This window comes from Procambarus clarkii, chromosome 69 (genome assembly GCF_040958095.1).
Source record: "Procambarus clarkii isolate CNS0578487 chromosome 69, FALCON_Pclarkii_2.0, whole genome shotgun sequence".
NCBI lineage: Eukaryota > Metazoa > Arthropoda > Malacostraca > Decapoda > Cambaridae > Procambarus > Procambarus clarkii.
The window spans coordinates 27,868,847-27,883,914 of NC_091218.1; the positions used below are offsets into that span (position 1 = coordinate 27,868,847).

Genomic DNA, 15,068 nt, shown 5'->3' on the forward strand with positions numbered 1-15,068 from the left:
GTGACTGGCCTCCTGTTTCCGCCGCCTAGTTTCATTCCCTTACATTTACTTGGGTTGAACTTTAGTTGTTGAGCTGTCCCATGAGCTCAGCCATCAGTTCTGTGGTTACTCTTTTGAGGTTATCTTGAGTTGATTTCGGGGCTTAGCGTCCCCGCGGCCCAGTCCACGACCTGGTCTCCCTTTTGGTTACACAGCCCCAGGAAACAGCCCGTAGCAGCTGTCTAATTCCCAGGTACCTATTTACTGCTAGGTGAACAGGGGCATGAGGGTGAAAGAAACTCTGCCCGTTTGTTTTCGCCTCCGCCGATGATCGATCCTGGAACCTTAGGACTTCGAATCCGAGCGCTGCCACTCAGTCGTCAAGCCACCGTGGGATCCATTTCTTACAAGCTTTCAAAATAGTTCACCAAAAACCTGTCCTCATTGTTAGGAGCTATTTCTTCACATTTGACCAATTCTATTGAATTAGTTAACAAATTGAATAACGTTCCAATCACTCCTGATGTCAAGTTAATCAGTTTTGACGTTTGTTCTTAGTTTACTAAAGTTCCGGTTGATGATATTCTTGATTACCTCCATCATGAATTGATGAACTATGTATTACCTCTGTCTGCTGATATTATTGACAATCTAGTTAAGCTCTGTATAAAAAAATGTAAATTTACTTTTAATAATGAGTATTATTTACAGACTTTTGGAATGGCAATGGGGAATCCTTTATTGCGTTTGCTTTTAAAATTGTACATGGAATTTTTCGAAATGATTTTATTTTTCAAAAATTACCCATTCAATGGTTTAAATATGTTGATCATATTTTGTGTATATGGCCTACTTTTGTATAAGTGACCTGACGGCTGAGTGTACAGCGCTCGGGGTTCGTAGTTCTAAGTTTTCAGGTTCAATCCCCGGCGGAGGCGGAAACAATTGGGCAGAGTTGATTTCACCCTGATGCACCTGTTAACCTGGCATAAAATAGGTACCTGGGAGTTAAGCAGCTGCTACGGGCTGCTCCCTGGGGGAATGCAATAAAAAGGAGGCCTAGTCGAGGACTAAAGTCCCCCTGGTGACGTGTCCTCAATGGACATGTCACCAGGGATCGTCTTAGGGTTCTAAGACGTCATCATGGACGTCTTAAGGCTCACTATTATTTCCTCAGCATCCTCAGCACAACATGCTGACCAGAATTGCTACTTCCAATGGCTTGAGCCAATAAGCCATCTCCTGTTCTACATCTGTGACACGCCCTGAGGCCCCTCCTCAACAACTCCTCATTGTGCCTTAGATTCAAGACTCCTGCTATCACTTTGTCTCCAGGTCACTGAAGTACCGTCAACCTCAGCCTTACATAATTAGCGGATGTTCTCAGAGGGTTCCAACATGGTGGTATCCCTGTCTATCTCCTCTCTCACTATGCCACACCCGTTTCCATACTCAGCCCATTCATCCACACCCAAAAATCGCACCCGCCGGCCTCAGACATAACTAATTTACTCATTCACTTGGGCTAAAACACTGTGTGTGACTGTTAATTGTAGCTGTTTACCGCTCTCTCTTAGTGAGGTCCCTATCTACGATATTAAAGTATTCTTAGAGAACAAATTAAAAATGTTTCGGCAAACATTACCTCTACCCGAACAGACAACCAGAACCGACAACTCCATAGTCTCCTGAGGCTGATGGATGCCTACTACTACTACTTATAAGATAATATAATCAACACAGTTGTGGGTGTTTCCACCAACGCATTTTCGTTTCAAAATCATTTATAGGATGACCAGACCACATAATAGAAGGTGAAGGGACGACGACGTTTCCATTCTTCGACTTGAGAATGGTCCAGGACGGACCGAAACGTCGTCGTCCCTTCACCTTCTAGTGTGTGGTCTGGTCAAACTACTTCAGCCACGTTATTGTGACTCCTCGCCTGCTCATTTATAGGATCAAAAATATGGGTGTAGTATGGGTCGTCGACCCTCATCAGTGTTATGTAATCGTTATATGGAGCACTTGGAGACAAGTGTCCGCTCCTAGGTCACACCTTGCGACATAATCTCCTGCAGCAGCCCGTCCTCCTATGATTTCCCTACGTCAAGAAAGACTCATACTAAAGTGCCCTTATCCTAACCTACCAGGAGGACCCAAAACAGAAAACGAGCCAGTGTGTCAATTTTGCGAACTGCTATCATTTTCTATTACGACGATTTTTGGCGTTAGGCAGAGTATACGTCAAAATGCGACGCTCCATTAGGAGGGCAGGTTGGTTACAGATACAAAGACGACATATTTACCTTTTGGAAAGATACAACCTTTTTCCCAATTCTTTGAGAAGTTGGACTCTATAGTAACCTGTATCAAATTTAAAGGTGAATGGGAGAAATCAGACGGCAATTTAGCCTTAGACGTATTGATAATAAAGAACATCACTTCACTCATCTCCACTGTTTACACAAGAGATGCACACACAGGAAGCTGCCCTCCATTACTTCAGCAACCATGAGAACACAGAGAAGAAAAGTGTTGTTTTGGATTCTTTCTTCCTTCGAACGTTGCTATTTGCTACCCTCAATGGATAGACAATAATATTAGCAAAAGTCTACAATTAACTCAACAACTCAATTCCTTTGCTAGTGAAGCTTTACACATTGTCAGAGTAAGTTTGCCCAGACTATCACCGCTAGGCAGCAGGAGATCCTTTCCCCTGAATATCTTTCATTCCATATAGTTCAGACATAAAGCATACCGCTAAGAATATATATAAAATTGGAAACAAACTAAATTGATTCTCAGTTATCCAAATAAAGCTGGCAATAAGCTTATTAATATATATTAGAAAAAAGAAGATAATGCTGTGAGCACCGATGTCTACAACATCTTTAATAACCATTGCAATAACATTTACAACCGGCCAGCCAGACTGAGACTTACGACCTGAACAAAAACGGTCCATCAGATATGGCCAACAAAGTTCAGCACTATACAAGCATTATATTCTTTGGGAATATTCTTGTATAACTTATCGTCAAAATTGTGCCTTTGAAGGCAAATAATACAAGGTACTTCTGTATATAATAATCCCAATTTTAATATTTCCTCGCGACAATGGTTACAAGATTTGGTGAGCGGTTATGTAACGAGTTATAACCTGCGTCTTATCGTCGCTCCCCAGAATACCTGTGTTAATACCATCTGAGTTGACACCATCTGACTTACTTGACACCACCTGACTTGACACCACATACAGCGGCTTCCCCAACCCAGCCGTGGCACCAGCCCCCAACACATTAACATCTCCGCAAATCTAACAATGCTACCAATCGCGGTGGTGAGAACCGCCGGGATTACCCTGATGTGTGTGTGTGTGGGGTGTTGCGTGACCCCTAAGGCAAGGTGGGAACCCATCAGAGCATGTTAGAAGGGGGAAGGTGGAAGTGGGGGTTTGGGGGAGGGGGGTGAAAGGGGGGTTATGGAGAGGGGCGGAGAAGAGGAAGAAGAAGACGCCATGACCTCGGGCTGGGTGTATATAAGGCTCCACCCAAGCCCCAAGCAGCAAGCTCTGCCAGCCTCTTCAGATCGACGTCAACCAGAGATCCCCAAACATGAAGTCTGTGAGTGATAGATGCAGTGCCGTGTTTTGTGAATGTCTGAAACTTAACTTTTTCTTTATGGAGTTGTGATACTAGACAGCCGAAGTTATTGACCTCGTGTCTCGTCCCAGGTTGTCCTCGCCTGTCTGGCCGCCCTCGCAGCCGCCGCCCCTCAGCAGTTCGGCAAACAGCTCAGCCAGCGGGACCGACAAGACTACAAGCCCATCGCAATCCTGAAGGACAACCGAGTGGATTATGGTGACGGCAACTTCAACTACGACTTCGAGACCGAGAACGGCATCGCGGTGAACGCCGTCGGCACCCCGGGCTCCAAGGGGCAGAGTAACATCCAGGGTTCCTATAGGTTAGTCCTATCAATGTTCTCTTTTATAGCATCGATCTCGGTTGTGTGTGTGTGAGTGTGTGTGTGTGTGTGTGTGTGTGTGTGTGTGTGTGTGTGTGTGTGTGTGTGTGTGTGTGTGTGTGTGTGTGTGTGTGTGTGTGTGTGTGTGTTTATTTACTATTTGTGTCTGCAGAATCGAGCTTTTTAGCTCTTGGACTCCCGCCACACACAAACACACCCAGGAAGCAGCCCGTAGCCGCTGTCTATCTCCCAGGTACCTATTTACTGCTAGATGAACAGGGGCATCAGGGTGAAACTCTGCCCATTTGTATCAGCCACGGCCGGCGTCAAACCGAGTGTGTATGTGTGTGTGTGTGTGTGTGTAGTGTTTGGTTCACTATAGCCACGGTCCACTGCCTTTAAGAACTTGTGCTCATGTTAAGAACTTGTGCTCATGTTAAGAACTTTTGCTAATGTTAAGAACTTGTGCTCATGTTAAAAACTTTTGCTCGTGTTAAGAACTTTTACTCATGTTAAGAACTTTTGCTCACGTTAAAAACTTGTGCTCGTGTTAACAGCGTTTATGCAAGTTGTGTTTGTCCATATTAAAGGCTTGATGTTCGCTTAGCGTGTCGAGTGTGACTGTGTAACGAACAAGTGTGCTGGGGGGGGGGGAGAGAAGCGTGCGCTTAGCGGGTAATAACGTGTAGATTAAGGTAAGGTAAGGGACCTATTGGTGGAAAGCGCCAAGCCATTACGACTATATAGCCCTTGGAAGGGGTCAGGACAAGGATTTGGGATGGGACGGGGGGAAAGGAATGGTGCCCAACACTTGCAGACTGTCGAGGATTGAACGCCGACCTGCATGAGGCGAGACTGTTGCTCTACAATCCACCGCAAGTGGTTGGGCTACCTCTGTGAAAGCCTTCGTGTTTCTCAAGCAGTCCTGCCATCGTCTACAATGTGTACATCCGTCTTTCATTAGTGTGTGTAATAGTTTTTACTCACAAACGTGTTTCAGTTCAGTGATCATTATCATCCTTTCGTATTGCACTCAAACTTCTTGAGCGACACGATATGATGAGGCGAGAAGGCGAGAGATACATAATGGGGAGGAGAGAGGTACAATGTGGCGAGGAGAGAGATACAGTGTGGCGAGGAGAGAGATACAATGTGGCGAGGAGAGAGATATACATTGTAAGAGATCAAACACGTGGCCTCCGAGCCTACCTATACTCACACACACTAAACACAAAGCCACCAAACGTTCGAGTCACGAGAAGAAAATAAACACTCGCATCTTGACACAATAGAAACATTAAGATTCTCCCCGAAGACAAAGGCGACAATCATTACACTTAATAGATTAATAAGCGACGGCTGTCTTATTCTTTACGCTGCTATTATTGAAAATGTAGTTATATTTCACAAAGGGTGAAGGGAGTCAGGCAGCATTACTGCGGGAAGGAGTCTTCAGGGGTTCAAGGGTTCAAGACGGTAGTAGTGTAGTGATTACTAGACAATGAGGTGATTGCCTGAGGGCTGGCTGGCTATGTCCTGGACCATGATTATTTCACGTGAGGTGTTCTGTTCGCGTGCATCGTGAGCTGGTCTCTGTGACAGCGTCTTGTACTGGGAGATCCCCGGCTGTTATTACCTTGTGTTTATCTGAAACGCTAGAGTGTGTGTGTGTATTTATTAATTGAAATTACTATTTGTATCTGCAGAGTCGAGCTGTTTGCCCTTGGACCCCGCCTTTCTACCCAATCTATAGTCTTTCTAACCCTAGGATTACAAGTCAGGAGCGCTATCCATTAAGGCACAGACCCCCCTCCCTGTGTGTGTGTGTGTGTGTACTCACCTAGTTGTGCTTGCGGAGGTTGAGCTTTGGCTCTTCGATCCCGCCTCTCAACTGTCAATCAACTGGAGTACAGATTCCTCAGCCTACTGGGCTCTATCATATCTACACTTGAAACTGTGTATGGAGTCTGCTTCCACCACATCACTGCCTAATGCATTCCATTTGTCAACTACTCTGACACTAAAAAAGTTCTTTCTAATATCTCTGTGGCTCATTTGGGCACTCAGTTTCCACCTGTGTCCCCTAGTGCATGTGTCCCTTGTGTTAAATAGCCTGTCTTTACCTACCCTATCATTTCTTTTGAGAGTCATGTATGTGGTGATCATGTCTCCTCTAACTCTTCTGTCTTCCTGCAACGTGAGGTTTAATTCCCGTAGTCTTTCCTCGTAGCTCATACCCCTCAATTCGTGTGTGTGTGTGTGTGTGTGTGTGTGTGTGTGTGTGTGTGTGTGTGTGTGTGTGTGTGTGTGTGTGTGTGTGTGTGTGTGTACCATATTCAATTCCTGCCATTCACAACGCCATTCTGTTCCGCACCACCACCACCAACACTGAGCTTCAAGAATATCAGCATCTCATTCCTACCCACCACGATGTTAATCACAGACACCTCTCTCTCCCCCTCCACCTGCAGCTTCACCCTCCCCGACGGCACCTTCGTCGAGGTCCGCTACGTGGCCGACGAGCTCGGCTACCGCGCCGAGTCCCCCGTCATCCCCCCGCTCCCCGCCCACGCCATCGAACAGATCCGCTTCGCCGAGGAGCAGCGCGCGAAGGGCGTCGTCTGGGACCAATATGGATTTCGAGTAAACAGGAAATAAGCGCTGTTTAGAAGCCGAACAACCGACAGGGCAACGACATCAGGACTGAAAAAAGGTCCATTTTAGCTTATCATAACTGTAACGTGTGTTACAGTTAGCTGAAGTATTATTATATGTATTATATATGTATATGTAGCGACAAAATAGAGGTAGAAATATGTATGATACCGTTCTAAGTAGCTGATCATGCATACAGTCTGCCTTGCTTATGCATGAATAAACTGTCATGGAAATGCATAGCTTTTAACGCTGTTTGTCCTTGTGGTATTCAATATTAACGCTATATAATGATTCTTGTGAACTAATATGCACCATTGTGCACGTTAAGCTACGTTAATGGAGATAAAATACTCAACCACAGTTATGTCAACCTGTGACAGTCTTGACGACCTGTGACAGTCTTGACAACCTATGACAGTCTTGACGACCTGTGACAGTCTTGACGACCTGTGACAGTCTTGACGACCTGTGACAGTCTTGACGACCTGTGACAAGTCGTCAAGGCAACTCTTACCCCAGGCGCCGAGTGTCTCAGAAGCAATGGGAACAAAATTGTAGTGGTGATCCAGTTCTCTGTACTTACGGGATTTGGCTGATTCCCTGTGGATGGCAGCGCCACCTGGTTGTGCAACACTGAAGTCAATGTAGGTGTTAGCCAGCGTTGATACGCATGTGTAGTCCCATACCACTTGCTTACCATTCTTCCAGGGGTTCACTATGATACCATCTGGGCGACCAGTAAAAGCATCAGTTACGGGGGGTTAGGTAACGGGTTTCTCTTTCAGCTGGGCATCCAGCTGTGGTGAAGCTCCTCTTGATGATGTCGTTAACTTCACTATGCCTCGAGTGCCATCCCCCTGTGCTTTGGCAGAGTAGGCCATGGTGGCCGTACCTGTCGGCCACCACCTGGTCGCAAATAAACCTATATCTGGTGTGGATTGGCATAGCAAGGCGGAGGACCACAACAATTCGGAGGGCGTGTGGTGCGAGATGCGTGCCAGTTGCCGACATTGGGGTTGCTAGCAGGAAATCCCCTGCATGTGGGGCTACTTCTGCTGTGAGATGAGCAATGTCGTGTTGTGTTGTTGCAGCACCCAGGCACTCTGCAGCAACTTGGTCTGCAATAGGGCCATCCCAGCTGGATTGCTGGTGGGCTTTTGAGGGTAGTGGCTGAGGTGATGGGCCTGCACGAGAGGCCCACTCGGTGGCACTGCCTATAAAATATATACGCATAAACACAACACATACAATACAGTGTATAAAATACATACATATATATATATATATATATATATATATATATATATATATATATATGTATTTTACATAGCAACTTTGTCACGGAAATGGTGTACTAACCAAAACTCTTCAGTTTCTCCTCAGTAAACATACCTACTCCTCCATGTGACCTATTCCCTCTCTATCACATTTATCTGAATCATAAGATTGAATCTAGAGTTCACTATCCATGTAACCTCGCTCATGAACATAATTTTATTTCTCGATTTTGACTTTAGTCCATGTATGTTAGCATATAGAGAAGATTTTCCACATTGTGTGTCAGTTTTGGTTGATTTTGGGCTTCCTCTTCCCGCTTGGTCTGTGAGTGTGTTATAGTTACGGCCATGTTTTGGTCCAGTTTCCTGTCATCTCTCCACCCTCTCTCCCAATCTCTCTCTCACCTCTCCTCCCTTCTTCCCCTCCTCTCCAACTGTCTCCTTCTCTTCCTCCTCTCCACCTGTCTCCTCCTTTAATCTCTTCGAACATCATCCGTCTCACCTTTACTCATTCCTTCTCTGCCTATTTCTGTTTCTGTCTTTCTGTGTCTGTTTGCCTGTGTTTGTCTGTCTCTTTGTGCTGTTGCCTGTCTCTGTGTTATTTTTGCCTGTCTTGCTGTCTCTCCCTTTGCTCTGGTCGACCTGGTCTCAAAGCAATCCTATCTCTGTCTCCGTTTCTGTCTGTTTCTGTATATGTCTTTCTGTCTTTTGGCTGACTGCATCTCTGTCTAATATAAATAATATAATAGTTTCCATTAGCATGCAGGTGGTCGGCCAATGGGAAGAGCTTAGCAGTGTGAAATATTTAAAAAATATAATATTTTTTTTAATGGACAATTATGCATTTGTTTTAAGTGTGTGCGAGGATGTTGGATAGGCCTTCGGTAGAAGCGGATGGTGGGAGGAGGGAGGTTTGATTTGAGTTTATGTGTTTTATGGTGCTACAGCCGAAGTATGAATAACAAGATTTACTTAAATTTTTCTGACATCAGTGTTGAATATTAACCGTGTTCCCAGAAACAGCTGCTAAACTTCTAATTGCTCTGTTATAATTATCTAATTCCACAAGGATCATTAAGTATAAAACTTTATAAAATAGGAACATCAGTTTACTCTGTGGTAGGTACAAATAAAGTACGTTAACAAAATACAGACAACAGTATTATTTATATGTTTACAGGCTTATAACCTGACACACGTAATAATATTTATATATATATATATATATATATATATATATATATATATATATATATATATATATATATAAATATATATATATGCGAACAAGCCTGAATTGTCCGGTCGTGATGGTCAAGTGGATTAAGGCGTCTTGTACATACCAGTTGCGTGGCTCCTGGGAGTATGGGTTCGAGTCACTTCTGGGGTGTGAGTTTTCAGTTATATATATATATATATATATATATATATATATATATATATATATATATATATATATATATATATATATATATATATATATATATATATGTCGTACCTAATAGCCAGAACGCACTTCTCAGCCTACTATTCAAGGCCCGATTTGCCTAATAAGCCAAGTTTTCATGAATTAATGTTTTTTCGTCTACCTAACCTACCTAACCTAACCTAACCTAGCTTTTTTTGGCTACCTAACCTAACCTTACCGATAAATATAGGTTAGGTTAGGTTAGGTAGGGTTGGTTAGGTTCGGTCATATACCTACGTTAATTTTAACTCCAATAAAAAAAAATTGACCTCATACATAGAGAAAAGGGTTGCTTTATCATTTCATAAGAAAAAAAATATAGTAAATATATTAATTCAGGAAAACTTGGCTTATTAGGCAAATCGGGCCTTGAATAGAAGGCTGAGAAGTGAGTTCTGGCTACTAGGTACGACATATATATATATAGGACTAGCATGATATGATCTATATGATCCAAGAGTTGGCATGCAAGACCCAGTAAGGTCAATGACATCATCAAGAGGAGCCTTGTCTCAGCTCAGTACCCATTGGAGAGAGAACCTCGCATCCTAGGGGACAAAAATTACCCGCACTTCGCCTTGGTATATGAATTCAACAAACTACGAACCACTTATTTTGATGAAAGAGAGCAGTAGAACATCTGAAGCACACTTCGCATTAGGCTTGGATACCCATGTGCATGGCGAAATAGGCTCACAGGTTCCAGAAGATGAGAGGAAATGTCAGCACGGTGGAGAAATGCCCGACAGATCACTGGAACATTATCTAACACAGTGCACAGTAAGAAACCCATTAGGAGTTCAACTTAAATTCAACAGAGCATAATTTTTTTCAACACATGGGGCAAAATCTTACTGAAACGACCATACGAGTCGTAAATACTCATACCGCTCCGAAGTAAGACAGAAACAAGCAACACTTAGGGGACAGCCAGAGGCTTAGGGCCCGTGCAGGAATATCCCTGAACAAAAAAAAATCGCCCTGATGGCATCACTATATCCCCCTGGAAAAAGGGCCAAACAGTTGGTGTGGGACTACACATGTGTATTCACCCTGGCTGACACCAACATCCACTTTGGTGCTGATCAAGCAGGTGGGGCGGCCAACCATAGAGAAATAGCAAAATCAGTCAAATACAGACAATTGGAAGGTCTATACACCTTTGTTCCCATAGCATCTGAGACGTATGGCCCCTGGGGTGGGAGTGCATTGGGGTTTTCTCACGGAATTAGGCTCCAGGCTCAATGACGTCACCAGAAACCCAAGATCTGCCAGTTTTTTGTTTCAGCGTCTCAGTGTGACTATCCAGAGGGGGAAACGCCTGCTGCGTCCTCGGTTCCTGTCCGGAAGCGGAGGAGCTCCAAGAGATAGATAACCTTTAAGCACTCATTGTATTAACAATTGTACATTTGGTAACCTTTAAATATCTAATAAAGCCCAACAAAACACAAACGGAAGCGGGTGGTAGGAGAAAAGCACACACAAACTGTATTGGAGGGGACCTAAACATTCCCTCTAATGCGTTATGTGTGGTTTCCTCCGAGGCTATGGGTCCCCCTTCTTCCAGCCAGAGGTGCTCTCCTCGACACATTGTATCGTTCAAGAAGTGAGAGTTTGAGTGCAATACGAAAGGATGATAATGATCACTGAATTGAAACACGTTTGTGAGTTAAAACCATTACACACAATAATGAAGGACGGATGTACACAATGTAGATGACAGCAGCACTGCTTGAGAAACACGAAGGCGTCAACACAGGTAGCCCAACCACCTGCGGTGGACGGTAGAGCGACGGTCTAGCTCCATGCAGGTCGGCGTTCAATTCCCGACCGTCCAAGTGGTTGGGCACCATTCCTTTCCCTCGTCCTATCCCAAATCCTTATCCTGACCCCTTCCCAGTGTTATATAGTCGTAATGGCTTGGCGCTCTCCCCTGATAGTTTCCTTACCTTACATAATCTACACGTTATTACCCGCTACGTGCACGCTCCCCCCCCCCCCCCCCCGCACGATCGTCTGTCACTCTCGACACGCGAGACGATCATTCAAGCCTTTAATATGTACAAACATAACTGGCATAAACGCTGTTAACATGAACACATGTATACAACAGGTGCAAAATAAACCTTAATATGATCCCAAGCCCTTAAGAGTATGAGCCCTTAAGAGCACGAGCCCTTAAGAGCACAAACCCTTAGGAGCACAAGCCTTTAGAAGCACAAGCCCTCAGAACAATCCAGTCGTTTCCGCACCCCGTCTGCAACTGAATGAAAATTGCTCCGACTGACACCAGGGAGCTGCTCAAACAACTATAGCCAAGCACCACGAACATAACAACTCAACAGCCACATTTCCACACTGACATAATCACTATCAAACATTTCTAAACATAAGTATATAATACATAAGACTATCTAGAACAACAACTTAAGTAATTGTGATTCTCACACAGAAAACAATAGTCATTTAAGTAACCTGCACAGCTGGCAGCACTGTCGCACACACCACCCATCTTCTCAAGCACTCGTCCACACTTACGCCCGCTCCCATGACCAACTCTCATACAATAAAATACAACACTGCAATACAATGGTATAATTGTAATACAGGCAACAGAATGATAATAATATAACATAGTACGTATGAACTAAACCTTCAATAATACAGTAAATTGAATTAAATGAGGTGTGATGAATGTATAATATGCATAAATTGGAATAGTGAGGACCCAGGTAAGTGCCTGGGTTGTAACATATAACACAATAAGTAAAAAATCATTGTTTTGTTTTCAAAATATTTCTGTGTCGTCAGATTTCACAAGAGAAAACAGCTTGTTAAAGCCATATTCTTCCCCCCAATATGACTTCTGGCACAGTCCACCTCCTCCCTCTATCCTGGCTACACTTTGCTAAATATTTTTAAAACAAAAAAATATATATAAACAATTCTTATAGTAATATCACGATTATTCACCAATCTCGAGAAAGTAAATATAAATTTTCTTATTTTCCTACTTTGGCTATAATAGCATTGAAGAGACGATCCTCCCACGGCTCTAAAGGCTTTCTCAAACCCCGCCCCTTTCTCGAAGCAAGTGGGTAGAAATTATATATTTATATATTTACCAGCATTGTCAGTATGAAACTGTGGCATGTTGCACCTTTTTCTCATTCTGTCTCTGTCTTAATCTGTCTCTTCGCTGACTATCTCTCTATCTCTCTCTCTCTGTTATTAAAATAAGTTAATATTCTGCCATTTGACACGCAGATGGTCCGCAAGTGCTTCCCGCCTCAGACCAAGTTCATTCCATCCAGCGATCGACCCTAAAGACACATTCGTCAATTTTAACGTGCTGTTTATTCAAAAAGAAATGTTCTCAAATGTAAATTAATACTGTTATCTTTTAGCATGTTATCCATATATAGGCACTGGTTATGTTAGATGTTTATGTTCTGTTGGCGATTTTAGTACGTGGGTGAAGCATTTACAGCGTTGTGGTTCGAACAAAATTCGTCAGTGAAGCACTTGTTCCGGATATGTTCGAACGTCAACAGTTGTGAGTTGTGTGTAAACCGCTTTTCATTCATAAACAGGGGGTTTAGCGGGTGCATGGAATCACTTTTGGATCTTTGTTTGGAGGACGGGCTGTAACACACGACTCACAACTGTTGACGTCCGAACACTTCCGGAACAAGTGCTTCGCTCACGTCCTCTGTTCGAACCACAATTCTGTAAATGTTTCACCCACGAACTTATAAATACAAATAATTACCAACAGAACCTAAACACCTAACCTAACCTACGCCAGACTATACATACAAGTTTTTATGTATAAGAATATTAATTTATATGAGAACAAACCAATTTTTGTTTGGTTTCCCCCATCACTACTCTTGTAATGTTTCCGTCCGCACGCTTCCATCTCTTGTGTGTTCTACTCTGTTTCTGCCACCCATCCTCCTGTTTTGATAGTACCTTTAGGTAACTATGTGCATCATAGTACAAAATATTGAAGTGCTAAGGAATTAGATAGTAGAAGTTGTTGCTGTTCACTTTATAGAGTTTAAAAAAAGTAAGCTAAAAGACAAACTTATATTTTTCTAGGCCTAGTATAGCACACATATATATGTACTATATTACACCTCAGATATCGTGTATTAGACCTATAAAGGTTAGGTTATCTTGAGGTTATCTTGAGATGATTTCGGGGCTTTTTAGTGTCCCCGCTGCCCGGTTCTCGACCAGGCCTCCACCCCCAGGAAGCAGCCCGTGACAGCTGATTAACACCCAGGTACCTATTTTACTGCTAGGTAACAGGGGCATAGGGTGAAAGAAACTCTGCCCATTGTTTCTCGCCGGCGCCTGGGATCGAACCCAGGACCACAGGATCACAAGCCCAGCGTGCTGTCCGCTCGGCCGACCGGCTCCCTCCTTGAGGTTACGTTAATTTAGTTTGTCCCTGCAAACCTAAGTAGAAAATCGTTTTTCGGTTTGCCCAAATTCAATAATACCGATTTCTACTTCCTAATGGCGAAGTACGTCTATATAAGTTCTATGGTTTTCAGCATTATTATCAGCACTACCAAAACAGAAGGATGGTCGGGTTTCTGACAGTCACTAAAAATTTGAGAGATAACATATTGGTGTTTCTCTCATCTATTCTATTATGTTATAGTTGTTATAGATTCAGCTACTCGGAAAAAAAAGTTCTAAGCAGCACGGGCTATGGTGAGCCCGTAGTGGAATATATATATATATATATATATATATATATATATATATATATATATATATATATATATATATATATATATATATATATTAGTATATTTTGGTAGCAGTCTTTCCTGTAGACATATTTTATTAAATATGACCGAAAAAGTAAGATTAATAATTCTAACACGAATTTTCTCAATCTTTCGTACATTATGCTTCACTGTTGGAGGTAAATCAAAAATCACTTCTCCAAAATTCATTTTTATTTCTAGTCTGACGCGACACGGGCGCGTTTCGTAAAACTTATTACATTTTCAAAGACTTCACAAATACACAACTGATTAGAACTTGCATTTCCCTGATTTTATATCTACTTTTGAGTGAGGTGGGAAGGGTGATGTGGCATTACATTTGAGTGAGGTGGGAAGGATGATGTGGCATTAGAGGATATTAATAGGGTATTAAAAGTATCAACACAAGACAGAACACGAAACAATGGATATTGAATAGAAGTGTTTGTAGAAAGCCTATTGGTCCATATTTCTTGATGCTTCTATATTGGAGCGGAGTCTTGAGGTGGGTAGAATATAGTTGTGCAATAATTGGCTGTTGATTGCTGGTGTTGACTTCTTGATGTGTAGTGCCTCGCAAACGTCAAGCCGCCTGCTATCGCTGTATCTATCGATGATTTCTGTGTTGTTTACTAGGATTTCTAGTTTACTAGAAATCCTAGTAAACAATACAGAAATCATCGATAGATACAGCGATAGCAGGCGGCTTGACGTTTGCGAGGCACTACACATCAAGAAGTCAACACCAGCAATCAACAGCCAATTATTGCACAACTATATTCTACCCACCTCAAGACTCCGCTCCAATATAGAAGCATCAAGAAATATGGACCAATAGGCTTTCTACAAACACTTCTATTCAATATCCATTGTTTCGTGTTCTGTCTTGTGTTGATACTTTTAATACCCTATTAATATCCTCTAATGCCA

At 42.9% G+C, this 15,068-nt stretch overlaps 1 protein-coding gene across 1 annotated transcript; it reads left to right on the forward strand.

The window, feature by feature from the left end:
* Nucleotides 1-3,538: 3,538 nt before the first annotated feature.
* LOC123772190 (cuticle protein AM1199) lies at nucleotides 3,539-6,839 on the forward strand. Its single transcript, XM_045765254.2, has 3 exons — nucleotides 3,539-3,605; nucleotides 3,716-3,948; nucleotides 6,420-6,839. Exons 1-3 carry the CDS (start codon nucleotides 3,597-3,599, stop codon nucleotides 6,604-6,606), a joined length of 429 nt encoding a protein of 142 aa, XP_045621210.1. The 5' UTR covers nucleotides 3,539-3,596; the 3' UTR covers nucleotides 6,607-6,839.
* Nucleotides 6,840-15,068: the final 8,229 nt, after the last annotated feature.

What these genes read in the sequence shown, in the direction of transcription:
- LOC123772190 (XM_045765254.2), top strand. An exon ending in AACATCCAGGGTTCCTATAG is followed by an intron (nt 3,949 to 6,419) that starts GTTAGTCCTATC and finishes CTCCACCTGCAG; the next exon opens with CTTCACCCTCCCCGACGGCA.